Source organism: Cygnus atratus, chromosome 21 (assembly GCF_013377495.2).
Source record: "Cygnus atratus isolate AKBS03 ecotype Queensland, Australia chromosome 21, CAtr_DNAZoo_HiC_assembly, whole genome shotgun sequence".
Lineage (NCBI taxonomy): Eukaryota > Metazoa > Chordata > Aves > Anseriformes > Anatidae > Cygnus > Cygnus atratus.
Genome location: NC_066382.1, coordinates 2,547,612 through 2,569,408, shown reverse-complemented (window position 1 = coordinate 2,569,408; position 21,797 = coordinate 2,547,612). Strand labels below are relative to the sequence as shown.

Below are 21,797 nucleotides of genomic sequence, written 5' to 3'. Positions count from 1 at the left end.
CTCAGACGCGGCAGGGGCAGGGGCTCGGAGAGGAGACCATGAGGTCAGGTGACAGGACCCTGAGGAGCGGGGCCCAGCGCGGGCCCTGCCCCAGCCACCACAGGAGCCCCCATCGCGCCCACCCCCGGGGCCCCGCGCTGCCGCTGCCTCACGGGACTTGTAGTCAGCGCCCCCCCGAACGAGGAGCGGCACCGGGGCGAGGAACTAGGAACTACACCTCCCAGCATGAGCCGAGCTGCGAGAGGCCTGGGCGGGAGGGGAGGCGGGGACGGGCGGCGCCGCTGCTGCAGCACCCGCGGGGCCGGCGGGCCGCGGCCCGGCTCCTCGGCCGCTTCCCCGGGGGTGAGGGGCTCCGGGGGGGCTCGGTTACCTCAGCGAGGCAGCCCCCGGTGCTTGGCGGCCCTTGGGGGCTGGGGCCGGGGTGGGAGAGCCGGGGAGGGAGCCCTGAGGGAGCCGGGGGAGGCTTCTGGTGGGGGGCGACTCCCGGCCCGCGGCCGGTGCTCGGCTCCTGCCTCACAGGAGGGATCCGGAGGGAGCCGCAGCTTCGTGTCTTCTGCTCTCCCCTCAGGCCGCAGAGCGGGGCAGCTTGCAGGCTCCTGCACCGAGGATGAAAGAGGGAAGGAGACAAACACGGCTCTGGCTACAGGACAGCGGCTTGCCGAAGGGCTGCATGAATTCTGCTCTCCTCCGTCTCTGCCAGGTATGTGCCTGTTGTTTGTTGTTGTTGTTTTGTTTTTTTTTTTTTCTTCCATTTTCTTACACTAAGCAAGGGATAGATTTACTCTAAGCAGCCACTTTTCCTTCTGCCACATTTACCAAGGGTTGAGCCCGCAGTGGCATCTTGCTCCTGCTTTATTTTTGCTTCTTTTCTTCTGGGTGGCCAGCGGCAGCTGCATCAGAGGGCGTAAATACATCAGAAGGCGTAAATACATCAGAGGGCGTAAATCCAGGTGTGTTCCTGTTCTGAAGGCGTGTTCCTGTTCTGAAGCAGGAACTGCTGGTAAGCCCTCGCTGAGGTGGGAGCTGACAGAAACATTGGGATTGATTCCTCCTGAGCATGTCGTATCACTGGAGCATAGGCCTTATGCTGAATTATTACTCAGAACTGAAACACCTGTGGCTTTTTGTTCCCTCTGATTATTTGCTTTTTCCTCTGATTTATTTGATTTGATTTATCTCCTTGAACTGAGAAAGCAAGAAAAACAAGGGCAAAACTTAGATGTAGAGAAGGCAGTTCAGCTGCGTTGGAAGCTCTGTGTGTTTGGGTCGATTTCCCTGCAGACGCTCAACTCCAGAATTTAATTACTTGAGTAAGAAGTAAATGAGGAACGTGTTTACTGTAAATAACCCCCAGTTTTGTGTTTGGAGTGATGCCGTGTGTCATATTGGTAGTGGAAATCAGAAAGAAGCCCCCATAGCCTTGGCAGAGCTAGCAAAGCCTATCTTGCGCTTTCTTTCTGCTCTGGGTTACGAGTGTCCAGTTTTGTACCTGGAGCAGGTAACGTCCATTGGGCAGATGGTGGTTCCCTTCAGGAAGTTCCTCCTGAAGGCAGACAACTACCAGAGCAGCAGATCAAGCGTCAGGTGACTTGCATCTTAGAGGTTTTTCCCAAACTAAATGATTCCAGGATTCTATGATTTCTGTGGTGACAAGATGTAATGAGTTCATTTAGGACTGGCAAATGTGTCTGCAACACATGGAGCAGAGTTCTCTAGGCATTTAATTTAAGCATCACGACTGGTTCTGTTTCTTGAATGATTTTTCTCATGTTAAGCTTCAACAAAGTAAATGTGTTTCCCATCCCTTTCCACAGCACACCTCTGGTTCGCTGTTGTGAGAATAATTTTCATAAGTGTACGTTATTTGTGTTGGCTTAATTCTCTGCTTATTGTGATATTGCTGGGTAGCTTCCTATGTTTTGGTGTCTGTCTTGAATGCACGTTTGAAACAGTGTGACTGTGGAAGTCCTGTGCCCAGTTAGCATATAAAGAATTTTACAGTTTTCCAGCTTTGCTCTTGAGTGGTCACTAAGCCACTGCTAGGATTGCTTGGAAGAATTGGGATTCCGTGCACAGTGTTTTTCTGCTAAAACTTTTATGGAAGTCGCAGAAGTTACAAAAACTGTGGAAGTGCCACAAATGTGGTTGCAAATGTCTCCTTCCCATTTATTTGGGACCACCGTGGGCTATTCTGAACTGTGGTAGTTCTCTCTGAAACAAGCTCATCTCTTGCCTTGCGTTCGTGTGGTGTTAAAGTATTTGTTGCTCACGGAGACAAGTTGCCAGTGGCTTGGCTGAAGGTGAAGACTTTCTCCAACCTGATAGCTGGTCTCTTCTAGGTCATGTTGCCCCTGCCCGCCTGTTCCTGTTAAATCGGTTTGTTTTGCTCATCGTCTCTGATACAGAATCGCTCCCGGGCCCCAGCAGGATTCAGGGTCACGCTGAATGTGACCGTGCCACTTGCAGCAGTACTGATCGTGCACTTTTATTCTGAGCTTCTGTATTTCAGGGACCCGGGAATAGAATGCAGGGCTTGGTGAGCAGCCTGTTTGAATCCTAGGTGTTTTGTAAGGATTCTGATTCATGGCTTATCAAGGGCATTTACGGAGGGGCCTGAGTGTTGCGATATAACTTGCAGCACGTTCTCACTAGAAACTCTCACTGGGGAGCCACATAAACCCTCCGATATGTTGTTGTTGCTTTCCCCTTATTTGCTCCTTCTGTTGTTTCAAGTGTGATCAGGTCAAATCGTGTTACTGTCCCACACTACTGGTTCCTCTCTGATTCCCAAAGTACCTAATTATCGTATTCCTCCAGCAGTCATATTATTGGAATAGCAGTTAGCAGAAAGAATACCCTCTCTTGTTTTGTTTTTCTTTTCTTTTTCTTTCCCCATCAAGGTTTTTGGTGGGATGCCCCTTTCCTTGACAGAGGTATGTTTCTAAGGCAATGCTATCCTACCCGAGCTGGGAAACTTCATCGTCCCCTTCCTGGTTCTTCTGTGTGGTTTTCTTTGGAAGCAGCAGGCCTTAATCCAATAACGATTGGGCTTTGCATGCATGCAAACACTGAGCTGTTTTCTCCAGAGGTACCGAGCTGATGATATCGGCAGGTCATTTGGGACTTCTTCGCTGTCGGAATACAAGCCTCTTAAGCCAGTTCATTTTGTTTGCAAGTGGTTGAACTTAAAAGCCTCTGCCTTTCTTACAGTCCGCTGTAAGTTATCTCCTTTATTGTGGAATTGCAGTGCAACTCCTGTTGTGGCTGGTACCTGGGAGATGTGCATCTGTGCAAAAGCAGGCAAAGAGACCTTAGATCAGAATGAACACTTTGGTTGTCTGAACAGCGCAAAAAAAAAAATCTGCATTGAATTAAACTGTTAAAATTATATCTCTGTGCGGTAGATATCATGGGATATTTTTCCATCTTTAAGCAAAGATTGAAAAAATGGAGTCTGTTGTTTACTTCTGCTCCCTTTGTAATGAGAGCTGTAGTTTTGTTTGGAATTTCCCAGAATAGGGAGACTTGGAGCAAGGATATGTGAGTTTCTTGCTGGCTCTGCCACCAATTCCATATGTAACCATGGCTCCATTTTCCATCTGTGAAGTGTTCTTGCATTCTTTAAAGCTATCCAGAGCTGGAAGATAACATCCATACTTCTAAAATGTAGACTCGTAAGTGAATTGGTGCGTGTGCTGACCCTCAAACCTCTAAGTCCGAGGAAGGAAGGTAACAGCTTACTACTCAATTCATTCTGCTCCTATGCAGCTGATGTCTCTAGCCAAAGGCAGGTCAGGATAGATTAGACTTAAACCTTTTGATTTGCTTTCAGAGCACAGAAAGGGCAAGTTCTAGGCTGGAAACCAGCAGGAGAGCAGTGTTGGCCATTCTAAAAGCCTGAAGGGGAATCTGAAAGATGGTAGGATGAGCTATCAAGGCTCATCGGAGATTCAGAGGGTTTTATGCTGCAGCTTGCTCTATGCCAGAGCCTGAGGCAGCATCTTTTCATTTTGAAAAGTTGGAGAAAGTTGGGTTCGTAACTCAGACGGTCAGTAATCCTGTTGTGTCACCACCGAGGGCACCCGAGTCTAAATACCTGCGAACAACCTTGTCACAGAACCACAATAGTGTGTTTTCCAGAGCACTGCTCGATCCGCACTGGGGCTCAACACCACCAGCTGTGGGTCAGTTACGTGTTTCTCAGAGGCAAGGCTCAGAGCAATGTCAAAGTAAGAACGCGGTTGAAATCTGAAGGCAGGAGAGACTTCTGGATGTTGGAATATGTTTCTGTGTGGTACTGCGTTCTGAGCTGATTGAAGATAGGGCTGGAAGGGATTTTCAAGAGGCTGCCTCATCCTCCTTTTGCCAAAAGGCGCAATAAGCTCCACCTAAGCCATTCCTGATAGTTATGTTGAGCTTGTACTGTAACAGATTTTTCAGCTTCCCTGGATGAGTTGGATTTGGGTCTATGAAATCTGCTGTTGAGGAAAAAGTAGATGCTGCTCAGCCCCAGCTACTGAGATTTCAAGGCTTTAGGCAGCAATCTGCAAGCTGTCAGGTCCAATTAAAGCAAATGGCTGGAGCTGGTGTGTTTTTCTCCCTCCTGGAGAGAACACAGTTCATCAAAAGCCGGAAGGAAATTTCATCAGGCTCATGAGCAATTATCTTAGGGGATATAGTAAGAGAGAAACGCCAGATTCCCAGTGTGAACTTTCCCTTATCATCACCCCTAATTCTCCAATGAGCAGATGAACAACGATCCCACGGGTTTCAAGTTTGTGAAGTTTTTGTTGGATTTGGCCGATGCTGATTTGTAAACATGAATTTCAAACGTATCTGACTTGGCAAAAGGTATTCCACCTCTCTGTGGTGCACCACGACGTCTGTTGTGGGAAGCTTGTGACAGCTGTTTATTTTTGATTGACCTGTGGTGCTTCCTGAAGGTTGTGTTCTCATCTGTATGGGCTAAAGCAAATATTGACCTACTCGCAACTCCAGGGATTTCATCAGCCTGGTCCATTAGTCAGCATTGAGCCGATTCATTAAAAAAAAAATTACTTTAAAAAAATTACTTAAACCCAAGAAATTTAACTTTTGGAACAAGGAGAATAGAAGATAACCCTGCAGGTTGTTTTTTTTTAAATACCATCAGAATTTTAAATACCAACCAGAATGCTGGCCTCAAGCTTCTGAGCAGGATTTGCACAAAACTACTGTTACTGCATCTTAATAAATTCTCTGGTGCTTCTTTTAGGCCAGCATCCTTTATCAAGGTAAAAGAATAGAAAGGCAGGATGATAACCACAAAAAGTATTGCTCCTACAACTTGCGAAGGGAACATTGCCTTCCCTTCTCACCAGGAGGACTCGGTGCTAGAATACAATCGGTGTAAATTGAATGCAAAATTCAGCCTAGACCAAACGGATCAATAGGCTGGCATTTGTATAGGACGAGTGTTGATTGTAGAGGTGAAAAGCAGGCTTCAAGCCTGATGGCTGGCTAGCTATTCTTAGCATTTCTTCACTCTGTGTCCCAGTATTCCAGGATGTGCGCCTGCTCTTATACAAAACAATTAGGCTGAAATGACAAGATGTTAATCCCCGAGTGAAGGCATATTAATCACCTGCTTTATTCTGTTTATGTAATACAGTTAAATATACTGTGAGAGCAGGTGAGGTTTGGGGTACGGGAATGGTTCAGCCTCGTTCAGGCTTTTTCATGGCCGATCGGTTTTAATAGGCAGCTATCCCGCTTCTAATTTTTCTTTCTGCTGAGAATAGTTTGTCAGTAGGGATGGCTTCATTTATCTGATACTGATATTTAACCCACGGAAGCATCATCTGCTCTTCTCTTCCACTCCGTGCCAGCGATGCCATTTTGCAAAATTCAGACTAAGCAGAAATTCTGAGAGCACGAGAAAAAATATCCCTGTCTTCGGTGAGCTGCGAAGCAGAGTGGTAGTGAGACGCCGTGGCGTAGCAGTGGAGTAGAAGGTGATTCCCTTCCGCCAATTTGCAAATTCTTTTGGTGGGCTACGGAGGAATTCCAAGGGCTTAGTCCGATTCTCAGTGGTTAAGTTTGTAGCATAATGCCTGAGGTGCTGTCACTCTTCTGCGTTAGAAGATCTGCTCGTCCTGGGAGCGAAGAGCCTGTATCTTCTGTGCTCTTTGTGTTAGCCACAGGAGATGGAGCCTCGGAACAGGTAACGGTGCTGGGGTAATCCACTCGCTGCTTGCTGTTGGTTCCTGCCAAGATGAGCGTGCTTTCAGCCGGAAGATAGCTTGTTCTGTTGGTGTTTTACTAAGGTACCTATCACCAATTTACGCTAGAGCATTGTTTGAAAGATTAGCCTTAGTGGCAAAATTAAGGTAGGACCATACTAGTGAGGTTTTGTTTCTTTTTTTTTTTTTTTTAAATTGCATTTAGTTAGAACCAGATGGCTGTTTTAAAGAGGAGCGGTGCTGTCAGGGTTGGGGTCCATCCCTGTCTTTTTTGGACTCGGTCTGATATCGCTGCCGTTGTTTCATGACTTGGAAGCGATTGGCTTCGCTTTGCCAGTCCTTGGGTCCGATCTGCGAAATGTGCAGGAGTAGTGCAGCTCCTGCTCGCTCGACTCCGCCACCCAGTCCCTGTTCTTCAGCCTCAGCGGATAAACGAGGCCTGATCAGACAGTGCAGCTCTTTGTATGAGCATGGGCTGTGGAGTGAGATCTGGGAAACAACACACAACAAAATGGGTCTGACTGCATGCCTTGCCACAACAAGAAGCAGGGCTGGCACCAGTGCTGTGTTAGGAGGCAGTGCTAGAGCCCAGTGTTTGTGCATTAATAATGCATTGAAAGGCACAAAATCTTTACCGTGCATTGCAGTTGAATGTTAGCCCTTATACTAGAGGTACTTTTCTCACTTGGCAGGATTTTATGCACGTTTTTCAGCAAATAATTTAGCACAACTGATTTTATGGTAAATGTCTGCATAAAAAAGATGGAGGTTTTCTCTGCAGCCTTTTGTTTCTTTTACAGCCAGCCTGGGCATCTAAAGGAGGCAGTTTGTGCTCTTGCTGCCATATTATAAATTCCAAATACAGGCAAAACGTAAACCCGACTTTTGCCCATAAATGACTCCTTCAGAGGCCAGTTTATGGGTTAGGTAGATGCATGTTGCACTCCTGCATAAATGGACAGTCACGTGTATGTTAGGGCTGCAAGCGTTACAAGAGAAAGTAGTACCTGCAGCATCACCCATCACAAGGCCAATCGGAAAGAGATTTTTTCAGAGCATCTTAAAAATACTGCTCTAGTTACTTGAGATAAATGACATATTGCTCTTATGTATGCTTATATGTCTGGCTTTTCCTAAAACAGGCATTAAAATGCTAGTGAAAGACTTGTGTGGAGATACTGCCATGGTTTGCCCAGCACTTCACATTGACACATTGTCTTTACACCTGTTGGTGCTACAGTTCTAGCCCAGAACAAAGTCATCCAGAAATGTTTGGGTGCTGTGTGCGAAGGAACACCGCTGGAACAAGCAGCAGGCTGGCCAGAAAGCACCATTACCAGGCGGCTTAGAAAGAGGCCTGCTAAGAAGTTAAAGATTTTTGATCTTTGTATGGTGGTAAGTCAAAAAGGATTGTTTTCTGCTCTGCTCTCACTTAACAGTGAGTATATTCAGCTGTGCGAGTAGCCTTGAGAGAAATTAGACTGGGTCCTGCTGGGAGAGCACACGTGTGCCTGCTGTTGTGCTGTCCTGGGGTCTTACTGCTTGCTGAGGAGGAAGAAAAGTGAAGGCTAGGTCTGAATTTGGGTTTGTTGGCGTGAGAGCTCGCTTTGGTAATGACTAACTGAGCAGCTTGGAGCCTTAGTCAGAGGTATTTGATCCTGGTTGTTGTCTGTGAGTGAAGAATCTCTAATAGGACAGTGTTTATTTCTGGTTTGCAGCTAGGGAAACTGGGGTGGGGAACAATACTTGTGCAGATAGCTACTGAGCTGGCGCTGGTTTCACACTGCTTGTGTCAGGAAAGGGGGAAAATTCAGTCAAATCCCGCTTCTATGGGGCATAAGGAGTAGTGTGGAGAAGAGTCCTAGCAAAAGCCAGCTGCACAAGCACAGTGCTCGTAAGCCAGGAGGAGCTGGCGTAATTCAGCCGTTACATCTAACTTGTTTAGAGGCCTTTGTTTCCAGTGTGGGGGTATAAAAAAGTAAACCTTGAACCTTTACACTAGTGGTAGCTGATCAATCCTAATGTTTAATGTCTTGATATGACTTTTAAAATGGCACTGTGTCCCTGATGCTCCCTTGGAAACCCAAATGTGGCGTGTGTATTGTGAGGGCTTAAAATAAGAACCTTGGTGAGTAGGAGCCACTTGGAGGCTGAACAAGGAAGAATGGTTGAAGAAACAGCTCCAGAGTGCGTCAGGTGCCTCTGCTGCCTCTCCGAGGAGGGAACAGATCCTTTTGATCCCCGACTTGAACTGCAGACCTCTGTTCTTGGGTAGAATCCCGCTGAAACGACCAACAAGGCCAGCAAGGTCACAACCAGCTCCTTGCGGAGGGTTGTTGCTGAATTGTCTCCTGAAGAGTGAGCACCACCGCGCTGACTGCTTGCTTGTGCTGCAGTGAGGTTATTCTGGATTTCTGCTGATGCAGGCGGCGCTGGGGGCGTGCGCTGTTCCAGGCTGCCCGCACCGTGCGTCTGTAAACATCTCCTGCTGTTTGCCCAGTCTGCGCTGGGACCAAGGAAGGGTAAAGCAAGTGGCGTTGGTCTTGACAGACCTCATGGGCTTGCGGTTATTTTTGTGATGTCGAGTGAAGAACGCCTTGGCTGCTTGCTCTGTTTCTCTCTTCCCTGAGAGAGATGAGCCGAGGATCAAAGAGCAAAGCACAAACCCACTATTCTATGAGAGGGGAACTCAGGGCAGGAGGGTGGGTCTTAGAAAACAGGATGTAAAACTCCCCAGATCCTCTTCTAATTAAAATAAGCTTATTTACCCGCCTCCCAGTTGTGCTGAGGATGCAAGAGCTTAATTCTCGTGCTCGCTGCTCGGTACACCCTGTGCAAAAGGTCGTGTGGAAGGGTGGGTTTATGGCTGCGCAGCGCTGCCGTGGGCGCAGTGTGAACGCACCGCGTGTCAAATAAGCAAGTAGTTTCAGGGAGTGTCCTGCCTGGTTTTGTCAGGCAAAGGACAGTGTGTTTTCTCCTCCTAGTAGCGTTACATCCTTTCTGTCCCTGGGTGGGAATTTATGGCAGAAATCTTGACTCCCGGAACAACCACGAGGCTGTCACCCTCGGCTGTCTGGCTTGTGTGCCCAGTGGTTGTGTTTGCGTCGAGCTCTGTGCTGCGTGAAGCCAGGGAGCCCGAGCCTGCAGCCCCGTGGGTCCGGACACACACACTGCAGCCCACGCGAGTCTGGTGTTCCTTGGAGGCCGCTGAAGAGCGAGAGGAGGACGAGGAGCAGGCAGCTTGACCCCTGTGGTAGGTGTCGGGTGCTGCAGATCGTCAGCAATTGGACGTGCAATGATACAAGGGCAGGAGGAGAAGTCAGAGACCGGCAGTAATAAGAGATGGGAGACGATCTTATTTCTCCAAACGCTTAGTGCAGTAACAACTTCTTGTGGGGCTTGTGAATTAACGGCTGGGAAAGCTGGATAGTTCACGCTCGAGCGAAGTTATTAAAAATAATTCCACAGCTCATGTGAGCTGCTGTGAAAAGGGCCCGGTAATAAAAGTTCTGCTGCAGCCGTCTCCACGTGAGCTCCCAGAGGATGCTAAGGAGCTAGGGACTCCAGAGGAGCATCAAAACCTGAGCTTTGTGAGCTTGTGCTACCCTTCTGAAAAAACAAACGGCATTTGCCATGGCCCAGGGCACTTAAGGAAGCATCCTTAGGATTGGCAGAGCTCCCTAAGGTGAAGTAATTCCTCCCAAAAGACAATTCTAGCTGCAGAATACATCTCAGAAGGGAAAAAAAAAAAGAGGAGGGGGGGAAAGAAACACCTGCCTCTTCCTCTGTTTACCATGCTGTCGAAATAACCTGATAACCACGTTACGTGCATGGGTTTTGCCAAGCTGCTCACACCACCGCTCGGCTCTGTTTACCGTGTATCCAGTAGGGCAGCAACCTTTGCCTCTTACAAGCCGTGTGTTGGGCTGCCTCTAGAGCACCTCTACCAGCAGCAGGGTTTGAGTGTTGGCAGAAAAACGTTGCAGACTGAAGGCACTTTCCCTTTGTTCCAGTTAAATATTACTTCTATTTCCTAAGAGTGGTTTGATTACACCTGGGCTGTGCTTTTCCATGGCACAGTAGATGGGGTCAGAACATTAGGTCAGGATTCAGAGACATGTTTGTGTTTTATGATGGAGTATTTGTTCAGAGCTCTCTTTAAACTCCTCTGGGAAACTGTTGTTTTCTCTAAACCGTTTCTGGCAGCTACACCTATCCTTCCCTGGAATCATTTACACTCAAACAGCTTCGAGGGAGGAGCAGGAGCATTTGCTTCAATGAGTGAAACATTTCCACTTAGGAAGTAAATAACGCTGCTCTCTAGCATGATTTAGACCGCGTGTGCGTCGTAATTCATCTCCTAAAGACTCTGAATGCTTTTTCCTCTTGTTACATTGCACTACCCTGCGGATTAGATGGAATGTGGTGCCTTTGGTGCCTTCTCGGGTGGAAAGAGAAGATTGGTGTTAAGAAGTCAGCCTTCAGATCAGCGAGCAGGAGATTACGTGGGGGTCACTGCAGCCCAGAGCAGCATTAACCAGCGCTCAGCATCACAAGCGTGCAGTTAAACTGCGGTAGCTTTCCTGGGTGTTGGAGTCCCGGACATAAGCTCAGAGCTGTGGGATGAGTCCATGTGCAGCTCCTTCGTGAGTAACAGGAACCTGCAGAACCCAGGGAAGCTCGATGCATGTGGCAGCAGTAAAACTGTTTCCGTCTGGATCCAGCGTCTTACGGGCTACTGATCTGACGGATTTTTGTCCTTGCAGCTTGGTACTTGGGGTATCAACAGAGATTGCGTTCCTGGCCTGCAATAAGCATCAGGCCTGTAATTACAGAACTGCCAGGAGACAGCCGAGTGTTTTCTGTAAAGTGGAAAACTTAGTTAAAGCAGTGAAAGCTTAGTTAAAGCAGGAAGGCATCCATTTTATTCAGAGTCATATAGGTTGGAAAACCCCTTCAAGATCATCGAGTCCAGCCGTTAACCGAGCACTGCCAAGTCTACCATTAATCTCTCGTCTGGAGGAGGAGCAGATCATGCAAATCTCATTAGGTCTTGCGATGCTTTTTAAAAAGGATATTCTTTCTCTTAGTTTCATAAAAGCAATAACCAGTGGTGCACCTTAACCTCAGCAACGTTGCGTCCACCTCCACAAAGGTCCAAATGAAAGTGTTGCCCCAGGCATCTCTTAGTGATGATTAGAAGTAAAGATGCCACAGAGTTCACAAGGACATTTGCTTTTGGTGTTCGGATGTCACGGTGATGTGCAGCAGAAAAAGCCTGAAGCTGGGGAGATGCTAAAGCTGAACAGAAATCCGGCTCTCTGTATGTTAGAAACTTCGTTCTGCGTCACATTACTCCTCCATACATTTAAAAGGGGATGTTTGGCTGGGGGAAGAGTTTATTTTTAGCCCTGGGTGGTTTTGGTTGCTTTATTGGTAGGCGGCAGCGTTAGCTGCACGGCACAGCGCTGCTCCTGCTGCCACGTCTGGGTGCACATCCTGTGAGCCTGGTGGCGGGTCTGTCAGCCTGGGGTGAGCCGGCTGCGTGTCGTGGCACTCGGTAAGATTTGCTGTGCTTTTGGAACCTGCACAGTTTGGCCCTTGGCACTCTGCATTTTTGATGCATGTGGTTTTTTTTCATAATTATTTCACAAGATTTGGGGTGTTACAGATAGCTTGAGATGAAGAGGGAGACCCAGGGATGCCCAAAGGTAAAAGGATGCGACAGTAGATTTCTCCTGAGCTCTAAGAGCAGCTTGGCCCTAAATATCGGAAGCTGTATTCCTCCGTCGTCTTCTAAAAAAGACATCTATAAATCCAGAAAGCAGACTGACAATCTGTGATGGAATTCGGAGCTGTGGACGTGCTGCATCCATGTGGTGTTCACCTCATTTACCAATTGTCATGGCAACAGTTGGAGAGGCTATCCCAAGCTTTTCCTGCAGTGCTCGCTGCAGATTAGCTGCCCACCCTTTCCTGTTCCTGCTGTAGCTAGAATAGCAACGAAGGTTGACATTTCTCTAACGTTGGCTCTCGTTTTAAAACTGCTGTCGCTTTTGGAAAACAGTTACATATTGCTTTTCTATGCATCTTTAAGGCTTCCTGTGTCTCAAAATCAATCACAGACTTTCTGGGCAAGATGAACACAGCACTGCAGTATTATCTGAGAAGATATATGTGAAGTCTTCATCAAAAATAGAGCTCTGTTTAAATAAAATACAGATTTATCTACTCAGCATGTCAGGCCTAGTCTGTAGCCAGGTCATTCGGGGGCAGGGAGCGTGTTTCTTGCTATTTCGACTCTCTTTGTGGAGTTGATGTTAAGTTTACCTGTAGTACTATGAAGAAGCAGGACTTCCAATTTCTTGCTAAAGGCAGCTGTCATTTTTTAAAACAGCAGCTGGACTGCAATCAAGACTGAAGCTGAATAGAAGGTAATCAGGATGCATCTCAGTCATCCCTTTACGCAGCATCTCTTTTGGTGGTGTTTACAGCAGAGTCGGGTAAATACTTCAAGGTGGGCTTTGAGTTCTTTTCATTCGGGAAGCGGAATCTAGAAAACCTTGTGGGCCTGCTAATTGAGCATGAGTTTGTGCACCAGGGGCACAAGCTGAAATGGCATCCGCTCGCCTTGCTCTGAAGGTTGTTGCTGTGATGTACGGAGTGACACCACTTAATGCTGCGTTGTCTTCCCAGGTGTGCTGAGCATGCTGCTGCTGCTGGATGTGTTGCTGCTGCCCATCTCCCAGACCCGCGGCGTGAGGGATTTCTGAGGGTCGCTGTGCAGAGCGATGGACTCGGACCCCTATGCCAGCATGCAGGTTGGGATGCGGGTAGTTCGCGGAGTGGACTGGAAGTGGGGCAGCCAGGACAGTGGCGAAGGGAACGTTGGGACTGTGGTGGAGATCGGTCGCACAGGCAGCCCAACCACTCCGGATAAAACTGTGGTCGTGCAGTGGGATCAGGGCAACAGAACCAATTATCGGACTGGATTTCAAGGAGCTTATGACCTTCTTCTGTACGATAACGCACAAATAGGTAAGTGTGGCATGGACAAGGAGCACAAGCATGTGCTGTAAAGCCATCTTCAGCATGTGTAACCTGCCTCACCTGCTAACTGGCACGTGAGCCTTTTGCAACTACGTTGGAATGAATATTTGAGTTCAGCTGTGCTGCTTTTCTATGGCAGGGCCACGGAAAGGCATTGAAATTGAGCAAGATAATTCAGAACAAATGAGATGTCTTCTTAGATCAGTATTAATTCTTTCGGTTCCCTTGTTTAGGCTTTGTATCTGAAACGTACTGAGCTGCATTGTCAATTGTTTGTGCAGAACAAGCTCCCAAGTATTATTTGAGCTAAGTAGAATTTATATTGCCTGTTTTGCATAGTAAACAGCTCGAAAGTCAAGCATCAGAAAAACTGAGCAGCCAAAAATTGTTACAGTTGAATTTTCCTGATTGAGCTCATTTGTTGTAGCTGTGCTTACTTGATTGAGTAAGGGCAGGAGTTATCTGTTGTTGGGAGAAAGATAATGTATTGGAGAGATCTCTAAACAAATACAAAATCTGCTCTGGTTTATTGCACTGGATGAGCTCTAATCCTCTTCGAGTATCCCCTGCTTTCATTTCATTCCCATGCAACCATTTGAGTGTGAGCAGCCTTGTTTTGCTGCTCTGGTGGAAAGAGCAGGGAGACGTAAACTAGTGCCAAACTCAGGGCTGCGTGGTAGTAGTAGTGGGGACCTCTCCTAACGTACAAATCCATAGAGACAGAAGGCTTGTTGGCTCAACCTTAATGCCACCTCAGGGCATTTGTAGGGTTTCTGACTTGCTTAGGTGGCAGCCAGATCAACCCTGCTCAGTCCTAGAACGCTGTGCAGACTTTCCCTTATTAAGCTTAGATGTTCTGTCATCATCTTCAGCACATGCACGTGTTTTCCCTTTAAAAGATGCTAATATAATTCTAACGGCCTTGTCAACCTGGTTTCTCTGAATTTTGTGGGGATATTATATTCTTTTCCTCCTGTTCTCCTAGGTGTCCGTCACCCTAACATTATCTGTGACTGTTGCAAGAAGCACGGTATCCGGGGAATGCGGTGGAAGTGCAAAATGTGCTTCGACTACGACCTGTGCACGCAGTGTTACATGAACAACAAGCACGATCTGTCCCACTCCTTTGAGCGCTACGAGACAGCACACTCACAACCGTAAGTGGAGCTACAGGGGGAGTCCAGTGAAATGTGTTGAGATTTATAAACTACCCTTCTGTAGCAGTGGTCTCCAAAGTGGGGTGCACGAAAAATTGTCAGCACTACTTTCAGTTGTGCCTCCTAAGGTGGGCATGAAGATGAATTTTGTAATCCTAGGGTAGGTTATAGGAAATCAGCTCTTGTGTCTGTCGCTGATTTTCTTTTTTTTTTTTTTTTTTTTCCTTGAAAATATCACTGTGTTGCATCTGTCTTTAGCGACATAATTCCATGGACAGTGCTGTCTGATCTGCAGCTGGTTTTCCTCCCGTATGGGAAGTTCTCTCTGGGGTTATTACCATGGTCTTGCCGGTATCGTTGAGGCAGAATTCTGAGTGCTAGCAAGGGGTAGCTGCTGCTGTCCAAAGAGATCGTCTCTGAGCTTTAAGGCTCGTGTTTATCCACCAGATTAGGATGTTTCTTGAGCTTGTGTTAATACGACAATCCGGACAGATCCTATTGTGAAATGAGCGTCATGATTTCCACTGTGTGTGAATGCATATATGGGTGTGTGTATTTAGTGGAAGTATAAATATACCTATATTTTTACTCTCAGCATTATAGTTAGCTCTAGACAGTTATTCAGGGGCACCTGCTTGTCTGCCGTTAAGGTAGATAATCTTCCTAACATTCAAAGGAAGAAGAAAAAAAACTAGACAACAGTTATCGTACGAGGCTGCGCTGTTGCAGAGCTGTCCAGGTTTGTGGGCCTCTGTATGGCTTCTGCAGGGTGCTGCTGCTTTGGGCCAAATGGTGCTTGGGCTGCTCTGTCATCTTTTCGGACCCTGATCAGGAACACCCCAGAATGCTATTTTTTCTATCAGGAGGGAGATTGCCAGGCAGCTTTCTCCTCAGAACTCTTATCCTTCGCAGAACTTTTCCTTTTCTGAGGAACCTAGATGGCAAAAGATGTAAATAAAGCAGTTTTTCCTTTCAGGGCTTGTATCTCACCTGTGTCCAGGCTGCTTTTAAATTAGGCAATAGAGTGCTTGCCATCAGTGTGAGAAGAGAGCACGGAAGGCTGCTGGTAAACTTGCCAGACCTAGAGTTGCCCTCTGTGACTTGTCTGACTTCGCCAGTACACTGCAGCACCGCTCTGGAACGTTGCCTGAGAAACCTCTGAGCTCTGCTGGGGTCTCTGGATGCAGCTCTCCACCAGCGCAGAACTTGATGTCTGATGATGTTGCCTCTTCGTGCCCTTTTGGTTTATTTGGCTTGCTTTTTTTTCCTGAAATTCCTTTCCTTTTTCTGCAGGTTTGTACCACCCAGCGGTTAGAGATGTGATATAAATAGGCTTTTATTAGTTCTTAAAAGGAAGTCTAGACATAGGCCAGAGTCTGTGATACCGAGTCTTTTGTTAGAGCAGGAGGGTTCTGAGTTACATCACTGTATGTTAGCAGGAGTAGGGGTCTTCCTAATACTAGGCAGCTAATAAAAAAGGAAAAAAAGAGCGAGGGGCACTGTGTGAGCCTGCCAGATGTGGGAGTGCAGGAGCAGGAAGAAGGCAGGACACCTTTGCTGTAATGCAGATATAATCCTGTGATTTCTCGGTCTGTCCTGTGGGTTGCATTAAGAATGGAACTTTCTGATTTTAAAAAAATTAAAAAAAAAAAAAAGAAACCTATGGCAGCAGCTGGGGGTGGGGAAGATCACCTTTGAGCAGCACCATGGAGAGGATTTCTTTGGGATAACTGAGGTCTGAGCTGCAAAGACAACAGTGCCTTAGGCAATGCAGCGTCCTTTTCGAAGAACAGGAATTGCTTGCTTATGAATCGCTGGAGCCCTGGTGTTGTGAAAAGACAACCGCTTAGATCATTCATCTCCATTTTTTTGCTCAATAAAGTAGAAGAGAGAAGCTTTGACAGGTCACCAAAGACTAAAAGGAAAAAAAAAAAAAAAAGCCGTGTATTTAAAAACACGGTAACTGCTGTGTGGATTTGGGTTTTCTCGGGGTTTTGCTGTTACCTGCTGTTGAGCGCCTATGAAATAGAGAAATAGTCTCCTTTGGAGATACGGTTTCTCTCACCTCCTTTCTCGGGCAGGAATGGCTGGGGTTTGGTTATATAAATGGGAAGCGGACAGCCTCAAGCACAGCACTGTTTTCTTTCAAGGCCATCGGTGCGATCAAATTAAGCCCCGTGCAATGCAGCTGTGTTCCAGAGCTTTCCACCAGCTCTCCTTTAACCACAGATCAGGAGCTGGGGCTTGGCAGCTTCCCCCTGCTCTCAGCCCGTTGTGACGGGGTGGATGATCACCGTGCCTCCAGGACTGTGACCGCTGCCACTGCTGATGCTTCGCTGTAGGAAGCTGAGGGGAGCACAGCTTGCGATGGCAGCGCAACGTCCTTGTGCAGCAAATTGCTGCCACCTGCACTGTTGTTGCCAGAACCGCCGCACGACACCTGTGCAGCTAAACCTAGGCAAGGCCGGCGAGTAAATGTTTATAGCAGCTCGCTAATCCTAGGAGTTTTAGAGACCTTAAGCCCAGGCAGACGCTGCAGAGCATTCCCAAACAGTTTCCTAAAGAGGCTTTGAAGACACCTTTACCTGAAAGCTATTTCAGGTCTTAAATAACCTAGTTTGACCTGCTGCTGGCAGGAAGTACTGATTTTGTATATTTTGCCATGTGAACTCATCTCTTCCTGGCATCTGCCAGTTGCTGACGTTGTTTATTGGTCTTCTGCGGTTTGAATTTTATGGGTGCTAATTTTGAGAGAGGCTTTTATCCTTAGTTTAAAAGGCTGGACAGCTCAGTTTCACTGAAGACCTGTGTTTTTCATAACCTAGTATCCATTTGCTCAGTAATTGGAAGATAAGTCAGTGTCTGTAAGCAGCATAGCAAAGCAAAGCTTACCGGGTTTTGTCCTGGCAGTCTCCTGCATCGTCGCAGCCGGTAGAGAAGGTGCCAGTTGCCTCTGCCTCGGGTGCTGTGACTTTGCAAGCAGCTTTGCCAGCTTCTAGTGTCTGGATGCGAGTCCGATGGCCTTTTTCTCCGTCATTCCTGAGAGCTTTCCGAATAGAAATTGAACTGCTTAGAGGGAAAGAGAGGAGAGCTGCGCGTCCTATTGGCAGGATGGCACAATCTTTTGTACTTTTCACTTGATCGTTGTTTTCCCTACCTCCATTTTTTTCCCGTTAGTGACTGTTACTGGGACTAAGCTTTACTCACCAGTAAACCACATCCTTGACAATTCTTGAAAGTTCTGTGTAATTAAGCTTAAAAAAATCTGAATATTTTCTTGCGTTGCGTTTTATACTGTAGTCAGAAACAGAGTTTGCAGTTATTTTCAACCGTAATTCTTAACAGCTCTGCCTAGTTCACCACTTGGACTTCCAAATCGGACACATTAAAAGAACAAGCACGTGCTGTCAGCCAGATACCTGTGTGCAATGCTGGCCCACTGAAGGCAGCTTTAATAGTCCAGCCTTCCCTCTGTGACTGCTTATAGCTTAAGCCTGAGCCGATCGAGCAGCTGAGCGGCAGCCGCTGGGCGTTTGATTGCTAGGCAATAAAGGGGGTGCAGGTTTATTCCCTGTAGTAACCTCTTCAGTGCATGCTATTTATGCAATGTCAGTTTAAGATGCTGGACGAAGAAATTTCAGCGAGTAACATTGAGTTAAATCTGACTCCTGTATGATGATTTATTTCCTAATGTTCTTAAAAACGTTCATTAAGTATGAATTTATTTATTAGCATGAATTTATTTGAATGTTAGGGCGTATCCTGATACTGGGGCTTCTCTTTTAGTTTGGAGCGTTAGTATGTGTCTGGCTTTGTGAAGGCTGCGCCTCGGCATGAAAGCAGAGGATTGACAATGGAAATTCTTGGTAAAAGCAGCTCCTGAAATAGGTTTACGTGATCCTGATCCCTCACTTACCAACGTCCTTGTCTTAGGCTGGTTCATGCTTGAGCAATCAGCATCCGCCCGCCATCTGTCAGAATTTCCTTTCTTTATCCTTTGCTGGAAGTGCTTCAGTAAAAGATTTGGAGGGAGGATTAGAGAATCTAGAATTTCTTGCGTCACGGTCAGTTTTACCTGGAGGTTCTGTAGGGTCCTTGTGCTGCCTCTTTTTTTCTTGAGGCAGCCTGGGTAGACCCTTCTCTATCCTAGAGGCAGTGTGGGTTTGTAACCACAGAAGTGCAGTTCTGGCTTACAGCCGTGTCTCTCTGAGGACATAGATGAGATGCGTGGCTTTGCTCTGCACGGAACATGCTCCCGAGTGTCTTCTGGACTCCGCAGTAATTTAATATCGTTGGAATTTGTGGGACAGGAATGACTGCAGTCCTCAAATGGCTGTTATAATTAAAATTGTTATTAAAGGCAATATTGCAGTGATTAAACTTATCCCTAGGGTATTTCTGCAACACGCCAATAACTTTGGTTGTTGCGCAGTATTTGGAGCAAAACATGTCAAATTAGACTACAGAGATGTGTTGGCTCGGGACAGCTCGTTCTTGCGTCGCCCCTCTGTGTTGCTGGTCAGCAGCGTGGTTCAAGACGAGGTCAGAATTTCTGTGAGGCCAAGGGCAGGAGGCAGTCATGGCGGGTTGTCTCCAGCATTTCAGTGGAATGGGACGTGGAGTTCCTTGCACGGGGATTAAGAAAAAGATGGTCTCTGTTTCTGCTTGTTCACCTACAGAGTAGACACAGGAAAGCGATTCCATACCTGATATGGATTATCTATTCCTGAGAGCTGGCTCAAAAGCTAATATTTTGGGTGGTTGCATGTTTTCTGCCTCTAATTATCTTTAATATCAGTTAAAGAACACTTGTCTATCAAGGAAGGGTCTGTAGTGGTACTTTGGGATGCCGAGAGAGAACTTTAGATTGTAGGATGTAAAAGCAGCAGGGGAATAAAGAAAAGGCCAGCACCCGTGAGAGAATGGTAAACACCTTGGGTTGTTAATGTTCTGTAGGTAACTTTCTTGTGGGTTTCCAAAAAGTTTGGTGGAATGGCTCTGCTCGCTTGCAGCTAATGCTTTGGAGGCCAACTTGTCAGTAAATCGGCACAGACGTGAGCATAGATGGAGTTCAGGCTGTGCTTGCTGGGTGCTTACGGACAGACCGCTGCGGTTAAAAGGCAATTTGATCCCGTCCGTGTTTGTAAGTGACATTAAGGAAACCCAGCTTTCTGAACTGGCCGGCTTTGTTTTCGTGGTCTCTAGCCACAAATTTCGCCAAAAGTGACGGCTAACGTGAGAGCTGATGAGATGGGGAAGGGCTGCTCTTAGGATTATACAAGCATAAGAAAGGAAAAGGGGGAGAGAAAGAAGTGTATTTTTATTGCTTTGTCTCCAGGCTTCATTAAGACATCTTTGCTAAAGTGTTAGAAAAGTATTCGACAAAACACAGTGCACTTAGCATGTTGTAGCTCCGCTGTTTCAGATGGAATACCCAAATCCACGCTGGTTCTTGAAACCAGCCTATAGCAGTTTATCCCTTTTTAAGGCATGACCAGTGCAATAACAAGAACACTGGTAAGCATTTCTTTTTAGCTGAGCCTCCTAGCCCTCTTTCGTGATTGTCTCTTCCGTAACAACTGACGGTGTTTAAAGAGTAAAAAAAAAACAACACCAAAACAAACAAAAACCCCTCAACCATTCAAAAAGTGGTCTTCATCTTCTCCCCTACAGAGCTACAATCAGGATAATGAAAATGAGATGACGAGATGAGTATGTGTAAATAGTCTCTCCCTCTCTTTAAACACGCAGGTGGGAGATCTGGTAACAAGTTAAGAAAGGTAGAAGACTTAGGCTTTTGATGGATCAGTAAACAGTGAGTTCAGGCATAAGCTTTTTATCCTTCTGAGTCTCTACCTCTCTCTGGAGGCATTAGATGGGAAATAAATAAGGTGGTGTGAGGTCAGCCCTGCTGCCAGTAGGCTCCCCGCCCCTTCCCTGTAGTAGGGCTGCTGAACTTTTCACTCCGTCTGGGATCCACTAAGCCTGTCGGGAGGAGATGGGCGGTTAAGGGTATGGATTGCAGCACCTCTGCAGTCACCTAGCAAAGCGGATTGCCCCCTAGGGACCAAAGCAAACAGCTCCGAGGGCTTTGGTGGCTTGGTATCTTATAAAAAGCTTTCTGTTAAGGAACTAGGAGCAGCAGAGAAGCTACTGTAACGTTATGGGAGTTGGAAGCTGCTTTAACAGGACGTCAGACCCCCTGTTCACTATCACGTAGGTAATTTTTTTTTCCTCCTTACGATGAATTGGTGTGTATGCCTGTGATGCAGAGTGCAGGGAAGATAAAGGTCTGTGTTATCCTGGAAACAGGCTAGCCGTAGCGCTGTTGGTCTAATCTGCTCCGCTTTTCAGAAAGTGAATGAGGCAGTGCAGCCTGCAGCTTATGTTACGAAATGTGCTGAACTCCTGAGGGCTTTGGGCTAGGAGGCTGCCTGAGCCATTCCTTACACGCAGGTAACGCCCACGGGCATCGCCTTGGAGTTAGAGGGACACCGGGCAGCCAAAAGGCAGCGCCCCTCTCCCCCTGACGTGATGTCAGGCTTCCTAGAGAAGTTGCAGACTTTGTTCTTACTTGTCCCCCTGTTTCCCCCTCTCTCAGAACCTGTTTTAGAGGTAAGTTTTTTCATTGTGTGAAACCTGTATTAACTGACTTGGGTGTTCATCTTGGGGAAATGCGGATTGTCCTAAAGGGCACAGGTGGCAATGAAAACTACCGTGCCCTGCTGCTGCAATGTTCAGGATTGCTTGATGGTATTTTTGGCAAGGCTTCCCCTGCTCTGTGTAGGCAATGGGGTGAAGTTACTAAAGCCAGATTGGGATAACTTTGGGTTGCAGATGTTGCACCTTCTGCTGTAGAAAGCTGGTAAATGCTTATGGATAAAAATATTAGTTTGCATGCATTCACCGTAGGCATAGTTGGCCCTCAGTGAGCTTCTTTGTCCTAATATAATTAGCAGTTTGTGCTTCCCATAGAATGTGTGGGGAAATATTTCTTCTTTGGAGCTGCTAGGTTGTATTTTTGCCTTACGCAGCCCCCTCAGAGCTCTTGAAGTTCTTAAATGATGATCTTTTTTTGATTCACTGCTGAGCGTGCTGTGTGCAAGTGAGCAAGTGTGGTTGTTTGGGATTTTTGTGTTCAGCTTTCAGCGAGGTGACGTTCTGGTGTCCCACACCGTGAGAGAGAAGCCCCACCACAGTTCTTCTTGTGTGCGGATATGTATGTCTCCATGGACTTTCACTGCCATCTGCCTCTCCTTGTGCTTGCACAGCAGCCTCTATCCCCAATTATCTGCATCCCACAGTTGAGGAAAGCCCAGAGCTTTATAAAGCTCAGTGTGGGTCTCACAAGTTTTGATAATGTTTGAAG

At 46.9% G+C, this 21,797-nt stretch overlaps 1 protein-coding gene across 6 annotated transcripts in view; it reads left to right on the top strand.

Moving 5' to 3' along the window:
* The first annotated feature begins 255 nt into the window (after positions 1–255).
* Positions 256–21,797, top strand: part of MIB2 (MIB E3 ubiquitin protein ligase 2) — a 41,480-nt gene continuing 19,938 nt past the window's right edge. Inside the window, exons 1-5 of one of the 6 annotated variants that reach the window (XM_035557785.2) lie at positions 256–342; positions 569–700; positions 12,619–12,655; positions 12,918–13,259; positions 14,257–14,428. In XM_035557785.2, the coding sequence (XP_035413678.1) occupies positions 13,013–13,259; positions 14,257–14,428 (419 nt within the window). In that variant the 5' untranslated portion in view covers positions 256–342; positions 569–700; positions 12,619–12,655; positions 12,918–13,012. Of the gene's footprint in view, positions 343–568; positions 701–980; positions 1,001–7,593; positions 7,617–12,618; positions 13,260–14,256; positions 14,429–21,797 lie in introns of those variants that run through there. The other 5 variants (XM_035557786.2, XM_035557784.2, XM_035557788.2 and 2 more) reach the window with 5 other exon arrangements.